The 17,022-nt window shown below is 35.1% G+C and overlaps 1 protein-coding gene across 1 annotated transcript in view; it reads right to left on the bottom strand.

Moving 5' to 3' along the window:
• LOC110450444 overlaps positions 1 to 16,441 on the bottom strand; it is a 58,642-nt gene extending 42,201 nt beyond the window's left edge. The window contains exon 1 of the mRNA XM_021497979.1: positions 15,477 to 16,441. Coding sequence (XP_021353654.1) covers positions 15,477 to 15,711 — 235 coding nt within the window. The 5' untranslated portion in view covers positions 15,712 to 16,441. The remainder of the gene's footprint in view (positions 1 to 15,476) is intronic.
• Positions 16,442 to 17,022: the final 581 nt, after the last annotated feature.

Genomic DNA, 17,022 nt, shown 5'->3' with positions numbered 1-17,022 from the left:
AAAAATCAGGCTAAGATACCATCATTGACACTTCTAGATTGATGTTGACAGAAAAATGGTTATTCTTTTTAAACATACGTCGAACACGTTCCTTAGAAGCGAATCAGTTGTGATAATTAAGTTCAATATGCTTGGCACTCTGGTTAAGCAACTGGGGAAACGTTCAAGAAAGTAAAATCACCACGTTTGCCATACGTAGTCGTTATTGACGTTCGGCGAGGTAGGTAGGTGATGATGTATCCATACTGTTGCTAAATGTCACGGTATGAAGTTGATTGTGATAGATGACACAACTATATTATATAAAAGGTGAATAGGTTTATGTACAAAACAAACAAAAGCTTTGGCAATTCATTTCTTTTTCCAATTTATATAATTCCTTTTTTATTTTCATAAAACCTTCCTACCTTAAATGTTTATTAACCATCAGTTATTGAGGCACATATATTGTCACATCAATAGATGGAAGATTGATAAACACAGCCTTAACATCAATAGATGGAAGATTGATAAACACAGCCTTAACATCAATAGATGGAAGATTGATAAACACAGCCTTAACATCAACAGATGGAAGATTGATAAACACAGCCTTAACATCAATAGATGAACAGGGGCAATTATAAACCATTCCCAATTTCACTCTAATTGTATATTTTTGGCGTGGTTTTAATTTGCACTGTTTCGATAATCGTTTAATATTCATGTGAAAGAAGGTCCAGTGCAAATTTTAAGAATGATTATATACGTCTTGTTATCTTTCAAGCTAGAAGTATAGCTTATGTCCGACAACAATTAAAACACAGAAGATTTTGAAACATAAAGCTGTATAATACCTTTTTTTGGAGTTGCATATTATCGGGAGCGATATAAACCAATATTCACGCGCTAATGAAATAAATGCCCTAGGGAGACAAATGAAGCAATGTCGATAGATTGTTTACTGCCAATTGTTCAAGTAACTGTTAGCTTTCAAATGTCAAAAAATTCCTATTCGACATAAAATATATGCCGACAAATACCCAAAAAGTGTAAGCTAAGAAAAGCACAATGGTCAATAATTAAGAGATGATAAATGTGCGAGTTTGTTTGTAGATTTCATTACAATTTGCATCGGTTAAAATATTTTATGGTCGACCTTTATTTTTTGTTATTATAGAGGCAAATGATTGCTAATGTGCTACCTTACGGAAATTGACGACATGGTAATCTCCCCTTCATTGCAGTTTTCTTTCTTTTAACAGTGGAGCACACGATAACTGTCCGAATCTTCAACAGGTGGTAGTGAAAACATATAACCACCACCTCCCCAACGCCTCCAATGTTTGACCCAGACATCATACTATGGATAAGCATGAGATTGTTTTCATTGTATGTCATATTTTGAGGTTCATTCTAGATATATGTAACCATGGCTTTGTGTAGTTATGACTGGCTGAATCTCTGGAACAATTGGTTTCCTGGTCTTTGCTACCTGCACTCAAAACATAATTTCCAAGTGCTCTGTATCCTACAGTAACTTATGATTGCAATCTGGTTTCTTCTGTAGGATGATTTGTACCTTGGCGTATTCAGTTGCATTTTACTGTTAAAGTTTCTTGATACTTGTATTTGATTTGTTGAAGCAGGTTGCTTAGGACCCAACATTCTTGGCAAATTAGAATTGTGCAATATTAATCCGTGTATGACCAATATCTGTGATTGAATGGTAATTCACTCTTGGGGTAATCGGCCTCAGTATGATACAACCATTGATAATTAGTTGTTAATTGTTGACGTCGTTTAGAGTGAATAAACGACATTTTTACTAATTGAAGGGTTTCTGTTACTGTATCTTTCATCGCTTCCTTTTTTTGTCAAGAACAGAGCAAACCTCGGGCTTTAACAAAAGGACAATAATCATCAACCAGAGATGCAAAAACTACTTTAAAGAGATAATTTTGTATCGACTTGTATAACATGTCAAAAATTACAAATCTCATGATCGTGGAGTCACCCCATTACGTGTTCAAACACTAAGTGGAGTTCGATTTGAGAGTGAAACCACTTAACAAGTGGAAAGACAATTGTATGAAAGACATTCGTGGGAAAGACATTTAGAAGTTCTTACGGCAATTTGGCAGCAGTTATGAGAATACAATTCGATGTTGAAACAGAGGAACGGAAGTTTAAGCCCCAAACAAATATATCAATGCAGAAACGGTGATGACTGCTTAACATTGCAATTATGATTGTTACATGTACTATTGTAACACTAGTTTATAGAAACTGTCACACTTATATACATTTGAAACACAAACAGATATTGACAGGGAACATTCGTTTATTGTGTGAAGGGATATATATTTACTTGTGCAATCTGAGACCTCAGATGAACTCATGCGTTTGGTATTGCCTATTTATCATGCCTGAACTCTATTTCCCTCCGAACTGTCTCGTTGCGTTTCCTAATATGGCATTTCGTTGGGATAAAACCGTATGCGGGCACCAGTATTCAAAGTACTTTTTTCTTTTATTATATATCGATGAACGTTTATTCAGAAGTAAGCATGCAAAGCGACAATGTCAATGATCTCTTAACGCTGATAGGATCCCTTTTGTCAATCATCATTTTGTTTCCATCTCACACATCAGAACGTTTTTCTTCTGGGGATTAAACCTTAATTTACGTTGGATATTTCCCAAAACAAAGTCATAGCTTTAATAAAATTACATAACATTTCTATTCAGCATCAAACAGTTATATTTGGTTCGCTATCAACCCGCATACACTCTACGTTCAACTCGATGTTTTTATAATTGAACTTGAGGCTTCGTCTACGGGTTTAGGAAATTCTAAATTACCATTGGCAAATTTACATATCTCCATATTAAGCTATAAAATGTCGACCATTCTTTTCTAACACATGGTCGGCTTTGCGAAATCGAAAGTACAATATTTATAATATGAACGTCCTCGATAATGGTTTTCCGTTTCCCTTTTTATTGCATTCTTTTCAGTTTTCTGGATTTAAGTCACAATGAATATTTGGCAAGCGCTGTTATCTAAAAAGAGCGCATGGCTATTTCGCAGACGTAAACTGGCAGATTCAGTGCATACTATACACTATAGGTAACACAATCTCAAGGGTCGTGTTTTACGTGATATCTAAACCGGATTTTGCTTGGACATTAACACGAAGTTATCATTATTTTACTTTACAAACTGTTCATTAGTCGCGTGAGTTTAATAAATAAAATTTATTTTTAATGGAACTCTAGCACTACCGGAACTATCGGAGTTCTCGATGTGAGGACATGATGTCACTTGGTTTTGACCTAGATTAATTAACTTGATGGGTGTCCACTGTGAGGCAGTAGACATTTTCCCGGCAATACCTGGTCTTATTCTTTTTTTTTTATGAATCAACCAATTTATTTATTAATTTTACTTATTTTTAATGATTTATTTTTATTAAGTTAATCATGTTCTATTTTTTAAGGTCAAGATATTTTTCGTGCTGTTTTGTTGTTCTTCGTTTTCTGGTGTTTTCTTTTGCTTCACCCTTGATATTTCTTTTTTCCCCTTTGTGTGTTTCAAATGTCGTATAGTTCTTATATGTTTCACGAGCGCTATGACCTGCAACACGAAATAACCTACAATAACCAAAGATTCATGTATCACAGAATAGCAGTTTGCTGTAAAATAGTTTTGAAGTTTCCTCTACCTGCTGTTTATCAGTTGAAACGAGTTATACATGGGTACCCCCTGTTTTAATCTTCGTTGTAAGTTGTAGGTTTATACCTTAAAAGAGATTGGTCAGATTTGGAGACACCTGTGTGTTGTCTCCACAAAATCATAATGTGAGTCGTTTGGGTACACTACGGGTGTGTGCTGTAAAATATTTTTTGTAACTACGTGTTACTATATATAGACATTTATATCTCCAGATAGTGCTATGCCATATTTTACGTTGAGATTTCTCAGAAAAAAATTATTTTAGTACCATCTTAGGGGGCGAACAATATAATGATGTGAAATATATTTGAGCTAAAATGACATGTGGCATTTTAAGATTGCTCTGGTATTAACATATGTTTGCTTGTTAAGGATGCTCATTGTATGAGCTTTGGACTGATATGACTCTTGAGTCTTGACTCTGTTACTAAATCATGCTAGGAGTCTTGAAATGTAATTTCATAGATATCAAATACTTTTAAGATAATTTGTGTTGTCTTTGAAAAACATGGCATTTTTCGAAAACATCTGGATAAAAAAAAAAACATTCCTCAAGAAAAGGCTGTATGCACATTGTACATTAGAGTTAAATACCGAGACAAGCTGTATTCAACCCTGAGCATGCGTACTGCGTACTTTAGAGGTATAAACGCTATTCATAATATCTCATTAGATTTATTCAACCCTGAGTATTGGTGCGTTAGAGGTTGACCCACTGTACATAATACCTAGGCTAGCTGTATTCACCTGAACATGCATACATTAGAGGTATATCCTAGGCTAGCTGTATTCACCTGAACATGCATACATTAGAGGTATATAACCTAGTCATAATACCTGGACTAGCTGTATTCAACCCCTAACATGCTTACGTTAATGTTATATTTACATTTGCCCTGCAATGTCACTATGCAGACCAACTAAACTGCGTTTCAAGTTATCAGGTTATGTACTGAAATGAGTAATAATACGAACGCGATCAAAAACTGATCAAACAATACGGAAGTCACGTTTGGCTCTCGTTTGGAATATTGGGGGGAGAAGTTGATCATTCGGCCATGAAACCATAGCAATAATAGTCCTCTTATGTGAGACCAGTATCTTATTCATCACAAACCATATTAATTTCGTATCCAGTAACTAAACAATCTTATCACAACGAATATATGATATCGTTGGAAGAACGACCCCACTACAAACAGAACATAATACATCTCCAGCACACACCCAGGCATACACACATAGGGGGATATTAGACAAGTGGCATATGACTAGTAGTTAGCGCCTGATAAGGCAGCTCCTGCGGAGTCCTTACTATTGTATTGATTAATATATATATGCTAATCGTCGTATTGACTGTATAAAATTGTGTATCTATGTACTGTAAAGCGCTTTAGAGTGGCTTATGTTAGCTATATAGGGCGCTATATCAAATGTTGTATATTTATTTATTTTATTTAATATTGTTCTGTCTATAGCTATGAATTTGATGTATCAACGGGTGACTATTGACACTCAAAAAGAGAGGATAATTAAAAAAAAAGATTTAACACACTTAAACCCATCTAGCAACACCTACTCAAATCGAGTCACAAGTGATCGTCTGAGACATTCATTAATGTACAGAGGGAGACAATGAATCAAATGTGACGGCGTTGATAAGAACAACTGAACGGATAACGTATGTCATCATGCTCACCTAGACTCGTCCGACATTTAAACCCTTCGCTTACCTAAAACCAACACCCTTCTTTGGTCGACAGAGCAGCTTTAGCATTTTTCTTTGTTTTATGTTCTGGTGGTTCGTCAGCTTGTCAATCTTCGTGGTAAAACAAAGGTACTTATTTAACGTTCATGCGTTTACCTGGTTTATGGCGTCAGCCTTGTAGAATACTAACCAGTTTATTTTTATTTTTTTTTATATAACATGGTATTTGTATTGCTTTTGCCTATACCCAGGAGGAACAATGGAAAACATCATGAATTTGTTTTTGTTTTGTTTCCACGAACAAAGCTTTTGAAGTTTACTTTGTTTCTATTTTTCCTAAGAGTGGTTTGGTTTCTTGAAACAATAACCAACACATCATTTGAAATTCGTCTTTCTTTTTGTAACAACGATCACCACATTTTGTACAATTTGTTTGGCATCAAAGCTGTGTTTACTGACGGGAAATGGATTTTGTATTGGTCATAGAGACAGGTTTGTTGTCCATAATGATTGCTTCTTTCCAAAATACTCTTCCAGTTCTCCAAAAATCAATGGAGCATCCTTCTCACTAAGCACATCACTAACGGAAAGCGTGTCATGGAAAAAAGGCGGCCGTATTGGAATTGTTTAATTGATTCGAAGGAGGACATCGAAATATGGAAATGCATCAAAACTGCTTTCTTTGTTCTGAAATGCATCTGAAGAGCAGACATTAAAATATGACATAAGAAATGACATACAAATATGAGTCCTTTGTAAAAGCCCATGATTCCTAAACTCCGGAGCCACTATGTTTGTTAACTGTTAATGTGTCTTGGTATCAAATTATCCGATTTCACCGAAAGAGCTGACTGCTTTATTCACCACAAATTGTGATCGGACACGAACATACAATATATTTCTTTTGCGTTGAAAATGGCATTTTGACATTAAGAATCATGTCCTAATACTGAGGCGGGCACGAACGTATGAGGGCATCAGAAAGTTATCGATAATTCCAGTATCTTCAACAGTCATTCGTCGTATCAACAGGGCTTATTTTTAAAATCATTCCAGCATGGTTTGACGATACAGGGTGTCAAGTGTTAAAAGCACAGACAGTACATACCAACTAATAGGGTTGTCTCCTTGTCGGGAATATTTAAGTTTACCCTAGGGACATCCGACCTTTATCCTCATCACTATCGAAACTCCACGTCTCTTGGAGCATCCCGTGTTTGATTTATCTTCTATTTTAACATGGCTATAGTCTTAGGAAGCATACCATAGGTTCTCACTGAATGTAACGATTGCTACAAAATCGAAATACTCCTAGAAAATACTAAGTATTCCAAAGCAATACTTGAAAAAGAACAACATCAAGCACAGTTGAAATAAACAGAAGAAAATGCTGGTCACAAATATTCCTGCATTAAGATACTTGAGGTGGTAGTCTCATAAAAGAGAAAGTCTCCCAATAGAGCGTTGATATATTGCAAACTGCTTTGTGAGATGACAAAATGATGGTCTTTTGAGAGAGATTATAGCTTAATTGAGATGACCTTAAAAGTAAATCCGACTGAATTATTCCCAAAACTGTCTTTGATGGTTCGTAGTAACTTGGGCAACCTGTGTAATGCCACCAGCTGTTAAATGTTTTACAGAAGCCATAGAAACTACAGAATACTGCCATGCAGTCATCTGTTAATAGATTTAATCCTTTAACTGATTCGCAGTTATTTCCCAACATGGGACCTACAAAAAGAAGATATTTTAAAGAAGTACAATTGGAATACATCAGATAATTTAATTTTTTAATTCCTGAAATATTCAAGAAACCCATTTGTATGGCATTGTAAACATTATATTAACAATAACAAATAAGTTTCGATATGAAAATTTCATAGAAAGCATTCAAACTGTTTATCCTATTTAAAACAACATAACAACGAAGAAGTAGTATTTATAGTCCTAAACCATTTAGGGAAACAGAGTAATTATTCACGAGAACCATAACAAGGAGCTCTAAACTCTCCATGGGATTAATAGAGATTATAAAGGTTGTGGACTACCTGCAGACTTAATGGACAAATTGGCAAACAAATATTCTGAACAAATGTACATTTAGTCCGATTGCAAACAAAAGGGCAGCCTATAATGTAGTCCGAATTATTCTGACGTTTTATTGACTTTTTTATATCGGTCTGTCGTCGATTAACGTCAGAACTCCGACCCTCTATAATATGCGGAAAAAAGCGACCCGCGCCCGGGTCGCACTTCAAACTTCAAACCACTAGGTGGTATCAATAACATGTTTCAAAGATCATTATGAAAAGTATATTCCAACGTTTTTTTATTCCAACCCATGTATTTAATGGAAATTAGGGCATGAGCAATGTCACATGACTTGACAAGATCTCGCGTTACTGAAGGTATTTCCCAACGTTATGACGTAGGTCGGCGAGATTTTAGTCACGTGGCATTAGAAGGCGGGGGTTTAAAAAAACTAGAATAAAACAGAGTAAGTTTGAAAAAATATGCTTTTAGTGATTGTATTGGTTGTTGGAGGCATGTAATTTATGTTCATCTTGTGCATAAAGAATAGATCTTTCGATCCATGTGCGACATGTGTGTGAAAATGACGATTTATTTCTTAAATATCAGTTTGAAGTGAGACCCGGGCGCGGGTCGCTTATTTCCCGCATATTATAGAGGGCGGAGTTCTGACGTTAATCGACGACAGACCGATATAAAAAAAGTCGATAAAACGTCAGAATAATTCGGACTACTTATAGTATATCAATCGCAAAACTTTCCCCTGTGTAAAAATGACATCTTCTGACAACTGTCTTGAGGTTATTTGAAGATTTTTTTTAACACGTGAACGTTAAAATTGCGATCTTGTAAAAACCAATATTGCCTTCTTTAAATTGGCGTTTTGCCATTCTGTGTGTAAGTATAAACATCAGCACGACAATTACTACATAGTATATCATTTATAAATAATAAGAAATATTTCGATTTAAAGTGTGATTTGTCATCTGAGTTCTGAACATTCTTTTTCCATTGTTTTAAATGTAACTTTCAACAATAAAACATGTGTCAAAGAAGAAAAGCTTTAGAAGCGACGTCAGATTTAAGACAGAACGCTAGTAACAACCACCTGGAACAGAGTGAACAAATCGAGTCGGACACTATATTGAAAAGCTGGAAAACGCAATCATTCTTGTGTGTTGAACAGTTAAACGTCAACACCAAAACATATTGATATACCTCATTCACGTTATAACGTGTCTATTTGAATACTATTGATCTCACGCCGAGGAAATAAATCATTGTTTTCGCGGTCATGTGTCCCTCATTCGGAATTTCTCGAGAAAAAAATAACAGGAAGCACCACAATAGTCGAGTTGAGTTTTTCAGAGTTCCGAATGATAGAAGTGGACAGCAACGTTATTAACATAAGCGCGAAACCTTGTAATCTTTACTGTTTTGTTATCGGTCTATTTCGGTATAATACAACAATTAATTGCTTTTGTGAGAGGGTAACATGATTCGTTGTTTCCCCTCGAACAACCGTATTTCCCTATAACACCGGCAATACATGTATCACACATAACGAATACTCTAAAAGGGGGAGCTCAAGTAGGTCATCAGTGATCTTAAACGGCGAACAAATACTTAGTCATCGAAGAATCTTAATATCATTTCCGCAAAACGGTTACAACTCATTTATATTTTGAATGAATCGTGAATCTTTTTTTTTTTTTTGTAATTATAACTTGCTTGCCTAGATTCCATATAATATATAATACACGAGTAAACACATGCCAGATTCGGGGATATATCTTAAAAATATTTCTCTGCTAAATATCGGCCTTCTTACAGCCTTAACAGGATTTTACCCAATAATTCACATATCCCTTATCTTATTCTTTTTTAATTAGAGTTTTGACAAATTGGTATATATTTCTTCAATCTTTCGGTTGCTTTTATTATCTACATGTATTAGAGTGCATTCGATTTTTTGTCCAACTTCTTGGATATTTTCTCTATCCTAATTGCAGTCAATCCTGATGACAAAAAAAGCATCAAATGACACTGAGCGATATGAAATGACTTTAATTTAACATACGATCTTGATAAAGAGATGGTCTTGATAGACAGATGGTATTTAAGGGAGGTTTAAATGTAGCGTCTTATCAAAGGTTCTGGCTTTATCCTCATGTATTTAGTATTTTTTAATTAAGGACAAAAAAAAACTCAACGAATTATCAAGCAAATATTTGTCTATCTCTGCAAGCGATAGCAACAGAGCATAGACCTGTGTTTGATTTATTGATTTGTAAATATGTTATAAAGATGTACACCTTCCATTTGCTTTACACATCTGTTTCAAGAATCAGATGTCCTGATAAACACGTCGTATTGACATATTCTCAGGGTATTGTATCGGAAAGACTATAATCTACGCTGAGGAAAAGTTGACTGTCGTCACGATAACCAAATTTATCATTAAATGGATCTTAGGCGATGCATGTCCAGTGATAGTGTAATCATTGCATGGTGACCGCGACACTCTTCCACAATTAAGGCATAAATTGACGGGTGTTACGCATGGCGGTATAAAATGATGACATTTTCGGAACATCAAGTTTTGCCTCTGTTTACATAGGGTTTTGGAATGAAGAGCATTCGTAATAAAAGTTCCTTGATTTTCCTTTTTTTTTCGCGTTTAGGTCACTCTATTGATTTCAACAGGACGGAAATTCAATACAGGTCAATATGTTAAACCAAATCTTATTATAAGCACCGTGCGTAAAATGTACGCAAGATGAATAGCACTTGATGCTATGCAAACCTGATTCAATTAGAAATGAAGCAATATTATTGATTTTTTGGACAGTTATGCAGTATACAATGTAAGGTGTTCTCATCGCTCATGTACAAGTGGGATTAGTTGTTCCAAAACGATCATGCATGTCATAAAATAGAATATATTCTTGAATGTACAAGGAATTAGTAGATAAGACTATTACTTTTTCTTTTTTACCATCAATGTATATTGAAATTTGAATGAACTGTATAAATACGTCCATTTTGTAAGAGGACTTTTTTGATAGATTTACGTAAATTTTACCTGTTTTTATACCAACGTGTGGAGAAATACATTAACTGCATTGCATAATAAGAAAATGTATTAATGTTTTGTCTTATTGTTTTTGCTTAAGTATCTTTAAAGTGTTAAAAAATCAATGATTTTTCCATTACCACATACCCTGAATTAAATACGTCCTCTTGTTTCACTTTATTCACTTATGTGTCAAATTTGGTTTTTTATAGATGAAAAAAACATATAACGAATCACAAGCTGGCCGCCGAAGAGAAAGCCAGTACTCTTGCCTAAATGTACCTTCTCCCTATGTTTTTTCTGGCTGTGTACCAAATCTAGCACCTAACATAAAGTTTAGATACTTGACATATTACTGAGGTAGCATTAAGTAAGCATTTGTACTTTTCAGTTTTATCAAGAATGATATCATGAAATATATAACAAGTAAGGTGTCTGTTGATGTAAAATATCTCTTAAGATCTAGTTTAGCTCATATTTTCCAGACAATCAGTACCAATTTTTTAAACGCAATGATAGAACTACATCTTTAATCGTATACCTTATAACCTGAGCTACAATGTGTATACCCTTTCTTACCACCATATCCATGTTGAGAACGTTTCACTCGATGTACGTTAATAGGGCAAAGATCTCCAATCTCCAATCTGTTTGCAATATTTTTTTTCAAGTTTTATTTACAACCTCACAATGTTTTACGACTTCACACAGTGTAGATGTGATTAGCGGTAAGTCATTTCCACTAAATCTCCCGATTGATGACATTTAATGATCTCCTATCTTATACAGTGTATATAAAAGTAATCGATTTTATTCTTGCTCTTTCCTTGACTGTGCTGTCAATGGAGTAGGTAATCTATAAGCGTTAGTCCGAGAAACACTCCCAGACTTTACTCCTCTCGCGTTAGTTTCCAGGTTCGTATTCATGGAACCGTTCTCATGCTCCAGCTTGGAATGTGTGCTCAAACCCAAAATCATGTCAAATGATCATAAGATCAAATATAAACATTGAAAACAGTTTTTGGCTTAAAGTCTTGTCAAGTTTTAAGTCTTGGCAAAATATTTGACAAAATAAGATTGTAACCAGAACAAGAAATTGGGTTTGAGCGAAAATCCATGCTTTAGCATGAGAACGGTTTCTGGTATCGGGGATCAAGAAACATGCTATATCCCTCAAGCCCATACTTGAACATTTTATTGCTTATTAAAGGCTTCGCCTCAGTCAATATCACTCTTCCAGGTTCATATCACATCATATTCACCAGCACAAAAGTCCATAATTGTATAATATTGAATTTAGTACCGGAATGTGATATCTGTACGGGGCTAAACACCTTTCTTCAACCATAGGACAAACCTTTCTGTAAAAAGAAATATTCACGAGACGAATATCCCTTTTCAAATAATTTCATAAGGTGCATATATGCAATGACAAACTACACGCGTATAACAAAGAGAAACGTTTGTGATTTTTTTATTACATTGTACAACTCAATATCTTTGGCCAATTGTTTTTCTATACCATGCATAAAAATGTATGCATACTCTCTTTTCCACTTTCACTAACTCCATACGCTAACACTTAGTAAGTCATATTAGCCATCACACACACTAAACTGTATGGCAAAACCACTATGTGTACATGTAGAATATGTGTCAGATATGGGACGTGTTGAGCTACTTGATAATTATAATTTTTCAACACTTTTCATAGATTAACGCATTCTTGTCAATGGACCCTTTTTATGTTGAGCCAACTTTTCTTTAATCATTTCATTTTTGTCCGAAACAGAAGCCGTAGTTATCGGCAGCACGCGTCATATTTACAACGTAAATAAATGTTTCTTCCCCTGTTTTCAATACGTATTCCGATTCTATCTGAAGTTGAAAATTAATTCTTTATAGAGAAAAGGTTGTTACATGATCATACATTCTAAGACAACAACATATGAAAACATAAACCGTTGAAATATTACGATTTAAAAAAAAATGTTACGCGAAGTACTAGAAGTAGATTCTCCTTCCTCAGTTATTCATTCTGGCCCGTCATTTTGACATTTTTAATCTGGCTGCGATAATGTAGCTTTCTGACGACGAGAGATATTTTTATATATATTGCGTCTTTGCGCCAGAGGAAGCCGGGTATTCATATTAGTACTAATTTAAATATTGTATGTAAAAACAAACAAAAAATCGTTTAATTCAGCAATATAATTAAATCATACCATTTTACTGAACCCAGTAATATTATAATTTATGTAAATCTAAAAGCGCACGTATCTCATCATTTGACCCCGATCACGAGTACCGACAGAGACAGAAAACGCCGTGGCTATCACAACAGTTAACCCTTGGAAGGCCTCATGACAAAATCAAACTAACCAGTCACTTATCCCTTCATTTCGCATAAACCACTGTATAATTATAGAAACACAAAGTAATTTCTCTCCGATACATGCCCATTGACATATTAAACTAAGTTCATCTGTGTTCAAACTCAGGCAAAGTGTATACTAGTGAGGTTAATAGTTTTAGATATTCATTCATAACATAAACAGCGCTTGCATTTCTGTCTATTCCATTTCAGCTTAACCGGCTATCCGGAAGAATACATGCACCGTACTAACTGCTAGGGCAGTTATTTTCTCCTTTGAATACTTCCCATCTGTAATAATGATTCCGTAACGAACTCCTTGCGCTATCTTTTGACCATTTGGCAACTTTTCGCTTCGTATCTGACACGTTACAACACTTTACTTTGGCTTACTTCACACGGCCAGTCATATGTTTAGAAAGAAATGGTGTGCAATGCACATGCGCTAGTAGAGGGAAATCCCTGAACAAAACGTTGGTCAGACAGGTAGAAATACCGATGATTATCTTAGATTTAATCATTTTTATGAATCTATTTCAGCCAACTCCGATCGTTATTTTCCATAAGGAGTCTCCCTTGATATGTTTATGTAGTATTTGAAAAAAAGACAAAAAAAAATAGTTGTTTCAGCGTGATGCCCCTTCAAGGAACATTGGAGTGTAATCAAGACAGATTTTTCAAATGTCAGTGATTTCCCAGCCAAATGCAACTTTTTATTCATAAAAAGATACTTAACCTTTTTCTAAATCTGTTTTAGAAATGAGATGCATGTATCATTGTCTGATACACCATTTTTGTCATTCTATCGAAGATTGTCCTTAAAGATGGCATGCCAAGTATGTGAATACATGTATATCAAAATGATGTTGCATCTAGTCTTCAACTTTTGGCGTTCCAGTAATTCTGGCAATGCCGTTGTATGATATTGATAAGATAACATGGATTTCTGACTGTATAATTTTTTTCTGATACGTTTTCTGACAGAGTTGTACGGATGAGAGTGTTTGAGGTGCAGGAGACTTTGTAGTTGCACCTCAAGGAACAAAACATCATAAACATTATGGATTTTTACAAAATACTACAGAAGCACGCTTTTTTTCCCCTCTGTAAACATATTATGCTACGTGCTTCTTGGTTTCCAGCAGACGTTTCAGTGCGCGTGGAAGCCCTAGGCACACCACTGCATGGCTAGACTATTACAGAGAGCAGCAGATAAAACGCAAGACTGGGTGATGCTCTGGTATGAAATTCACACTATCATAACAGATATTGGACATAAATCGATTCTTTCACAAACAGCAGAAGAAGCATCCTCGTTTTTTCATACTAGGTACATCATTAAAGAGATAGTTGCCCAACGCTATACAATTTCGTTGAGAATATGAACTATCTTACAGTAAAAACCATCTCAATATGCAGGCTCGTCCTCATAATACGAGAAACGCATAGAGGTAGAGCTCACCATTGATAAGATGTACTATGACCAGCATCTTTACAAAGAGATCACAAGACAGCCCTCACATAACATTGTTTATGTTTGGTTAGCATCCCTTTATTGTCTTGCGAACATGGCACATACAAAAAAATCGTTTTGAATGGTAACTTGGTTCACTGATTAATGACACACTGAAGACAGATTGATGAAACTCGGGTTACGCTGAATCATTTCTCAGTGTTATTTAGAGTGTTAAATATATAACAGAAATCCTACAAACGTAGGGGTATTTAGTACAAACTAATCATAAATTGTACTTACTATACTTCAAAAAAGACTATATTGCATGGTTTCCTTTCGAACGTCACATAAAGTTTTATGGTGTTGCAATACAGGAGTGCAGAGCATCAAATGAAATCGATTTGTATATTTTTTGTCATTCGAGTTTATTTGTTTTGAAAAGTGATACCTGAACAACCTCGGTGATCCGTTTATATAAACATCCAACTGTGTTTAAAATGAAGGATTAACATTAACATCACAATATGATTTATAATAATTGTTGGGGAGTGTGAACAATAGTCCCCCTTATAACACTCGGATTATGTAGCCTTATGGTAGGAGAGAAGAGCACATATATGATCTATTGTTTACTATCACGTGGTAGAAATTCGTAAGAATGGTGGTTAGCTTTCTGATTGAAATTTTAGATACTGTCTGCGTGGATAAAGTGAAGTTCTTTGTGACATATTAAACAAAAATATAAATATTTCATATCTATGATTATTTGGTCACATTTTAATTGTACGAAAGAGTTTTCTCATTTGTTATGCGATTATATCGTATGACGAATTACCCTATAAATGGAGAGAGAAATGTACACATATTAGGTTTCTTTTTATGACTCTTAAGTTAAACAAGTGACAATCCTATTAACTTTACCCTCTACTTTAAACAAACAGCAATACTATTTTCTTATCCCGGAATCAACACATGCAGCAAACATGTTTTTTGTTTATATCCTTTTAACATTCGCTGGTGATTATAACTTTAAAACTAAACGATTTTTGTTAAACAAAAATACAAAATGTGCAGCATCATTGCTGTGGTTTAACACAAACCTAATCTTACCTGTACAAAACGCTGGCCGATGTTCCGGACTTGAACACTCGTATCCAAGTAATTCATTACAATCCGCGTGTCCGGGGCTACACTCGGCCCCTCCGAGTCCTTTACAACACGACCTCTCGGGAATGGGACCTTCTCCTTGGCAGATATCATTCTCGTCACAACTGAGGTCCACCGTTTGGATAACGGGAAGGCTGATCGCTACAATCCCAAGCACGAGCTGTATTGAGATAAGCATTGTGACAATAACGCATGCTTCAGTGTGTACGGTCGGTTCTCGACTAAATTTTTACCTCATTGTCGGATCATTATCCGAAACCGCCATCTTAAACGAAAGAATAATTAAAAGTGATGAAGTCTTTGGAACTTTTCTCTCATTCGTCGTCTTTTTCATAACATCATCACAGAGCGTTATTCACATCTTCCTCTCGTCCGTATTTTTGGTTTAAATGTTAAATTCATGGACAATCTTAAAATCCATAAAATGAATCCTGTTTTATTACTAACTCAATGCCAGATACTGTCTTGAACGTTCATTAAAGACATCACATCCACGATACGGCTCATTTCCTGGGTAATTCATGGAATCAAAATTCCATCAGCGTCCGAAAGCTCAACGAAGACGCTTTTAATCGTTTTATATGATCTAATTACATATCCCGTCAAACAGCTCCTCCCGGAAATTATAGTTTTTTTTCAGCGATTTTGTATTGTAGCTATTGATCAAAACATTATTTTTCCTCTATTTTTCAATGTTGTCATTAAAATGTCAATACCGAAATACAATCCATCAAATCCGTTCTGTAGATGCGATTACAGATTCACGACAAAGCGATAAAAATAAGATAATGATTACTGTTTCGATCCCAGCTATATCACTAGACACCAGCTTACTAGGCTAAGGGACGGATATCCTTATTTTTGTACTACCCGCTCCGATACGAACATTAAAACGAGAGTGTGGTAGTATGCCACGGCCATCGAATGACTAAATGACTGAATGTCAATACAGTACTGTGTACACGAAACATGACGAGAAGCGCTAAACAAATTGACACGCTCTCAAGTGTAAACATTGACCGCTTCAGTGACGGTTTGTGTGTTTAAACTTAAGTCATGTGTGCAGCGGAGAGGACTGATATAAATTGAAGAGGGATATGGGAAGGGGGAGGGAATGAGAGGAGGAATCATGCATGCAGTATGGGATAGAAAAGGTAATTAGAAGAAGGAAGGGGAAGAAGTAGAGGAATAGTAAGAATAAGGACATATAAAATATTTCATTACGAACTATTATTTACTGTATATCATCTTTTTTTTCTTTTTTTATGTACGATTTGACTACAACTAGAAGATTTCACGAAGTGAGACAGTTTTCAGTTTTGCTCTTAAAGGATTTAATTTGAAGAGATGATTTGTCACGGGGACTAGAGAACGTCTTACAGTATAGTAATACGTGTACCTAACCTAACATGTTTAGAGTAATATTACATAATTTAAGGGTTTACATCAATTTTCGGTAAAATTGCAATCCCAGTGATGACATATACGT

The sequence above is a fragment of the Mizuhopecten yessoensis genome, unplaced genomic scaffold (genome assembly GCF_002113885.1).
Source record: "Mizuhopecten yessoensis strain PY_sf001 unplaced genomic scaffold, ASM211388v2 scaffold5229, whole genome shotgun sequence".
Lineage (NCBI taxonomy): Eukaryota > Metazoa > Mollusca > Bivalvia > Pectinida > Pectinidae > Mizuhopecten > Mizuhopecten yessoensis.
Note: the sequence above shows the minus strand (reverse complement) of the source record. Positions and strands in the feature narration are given on the sequence as shown.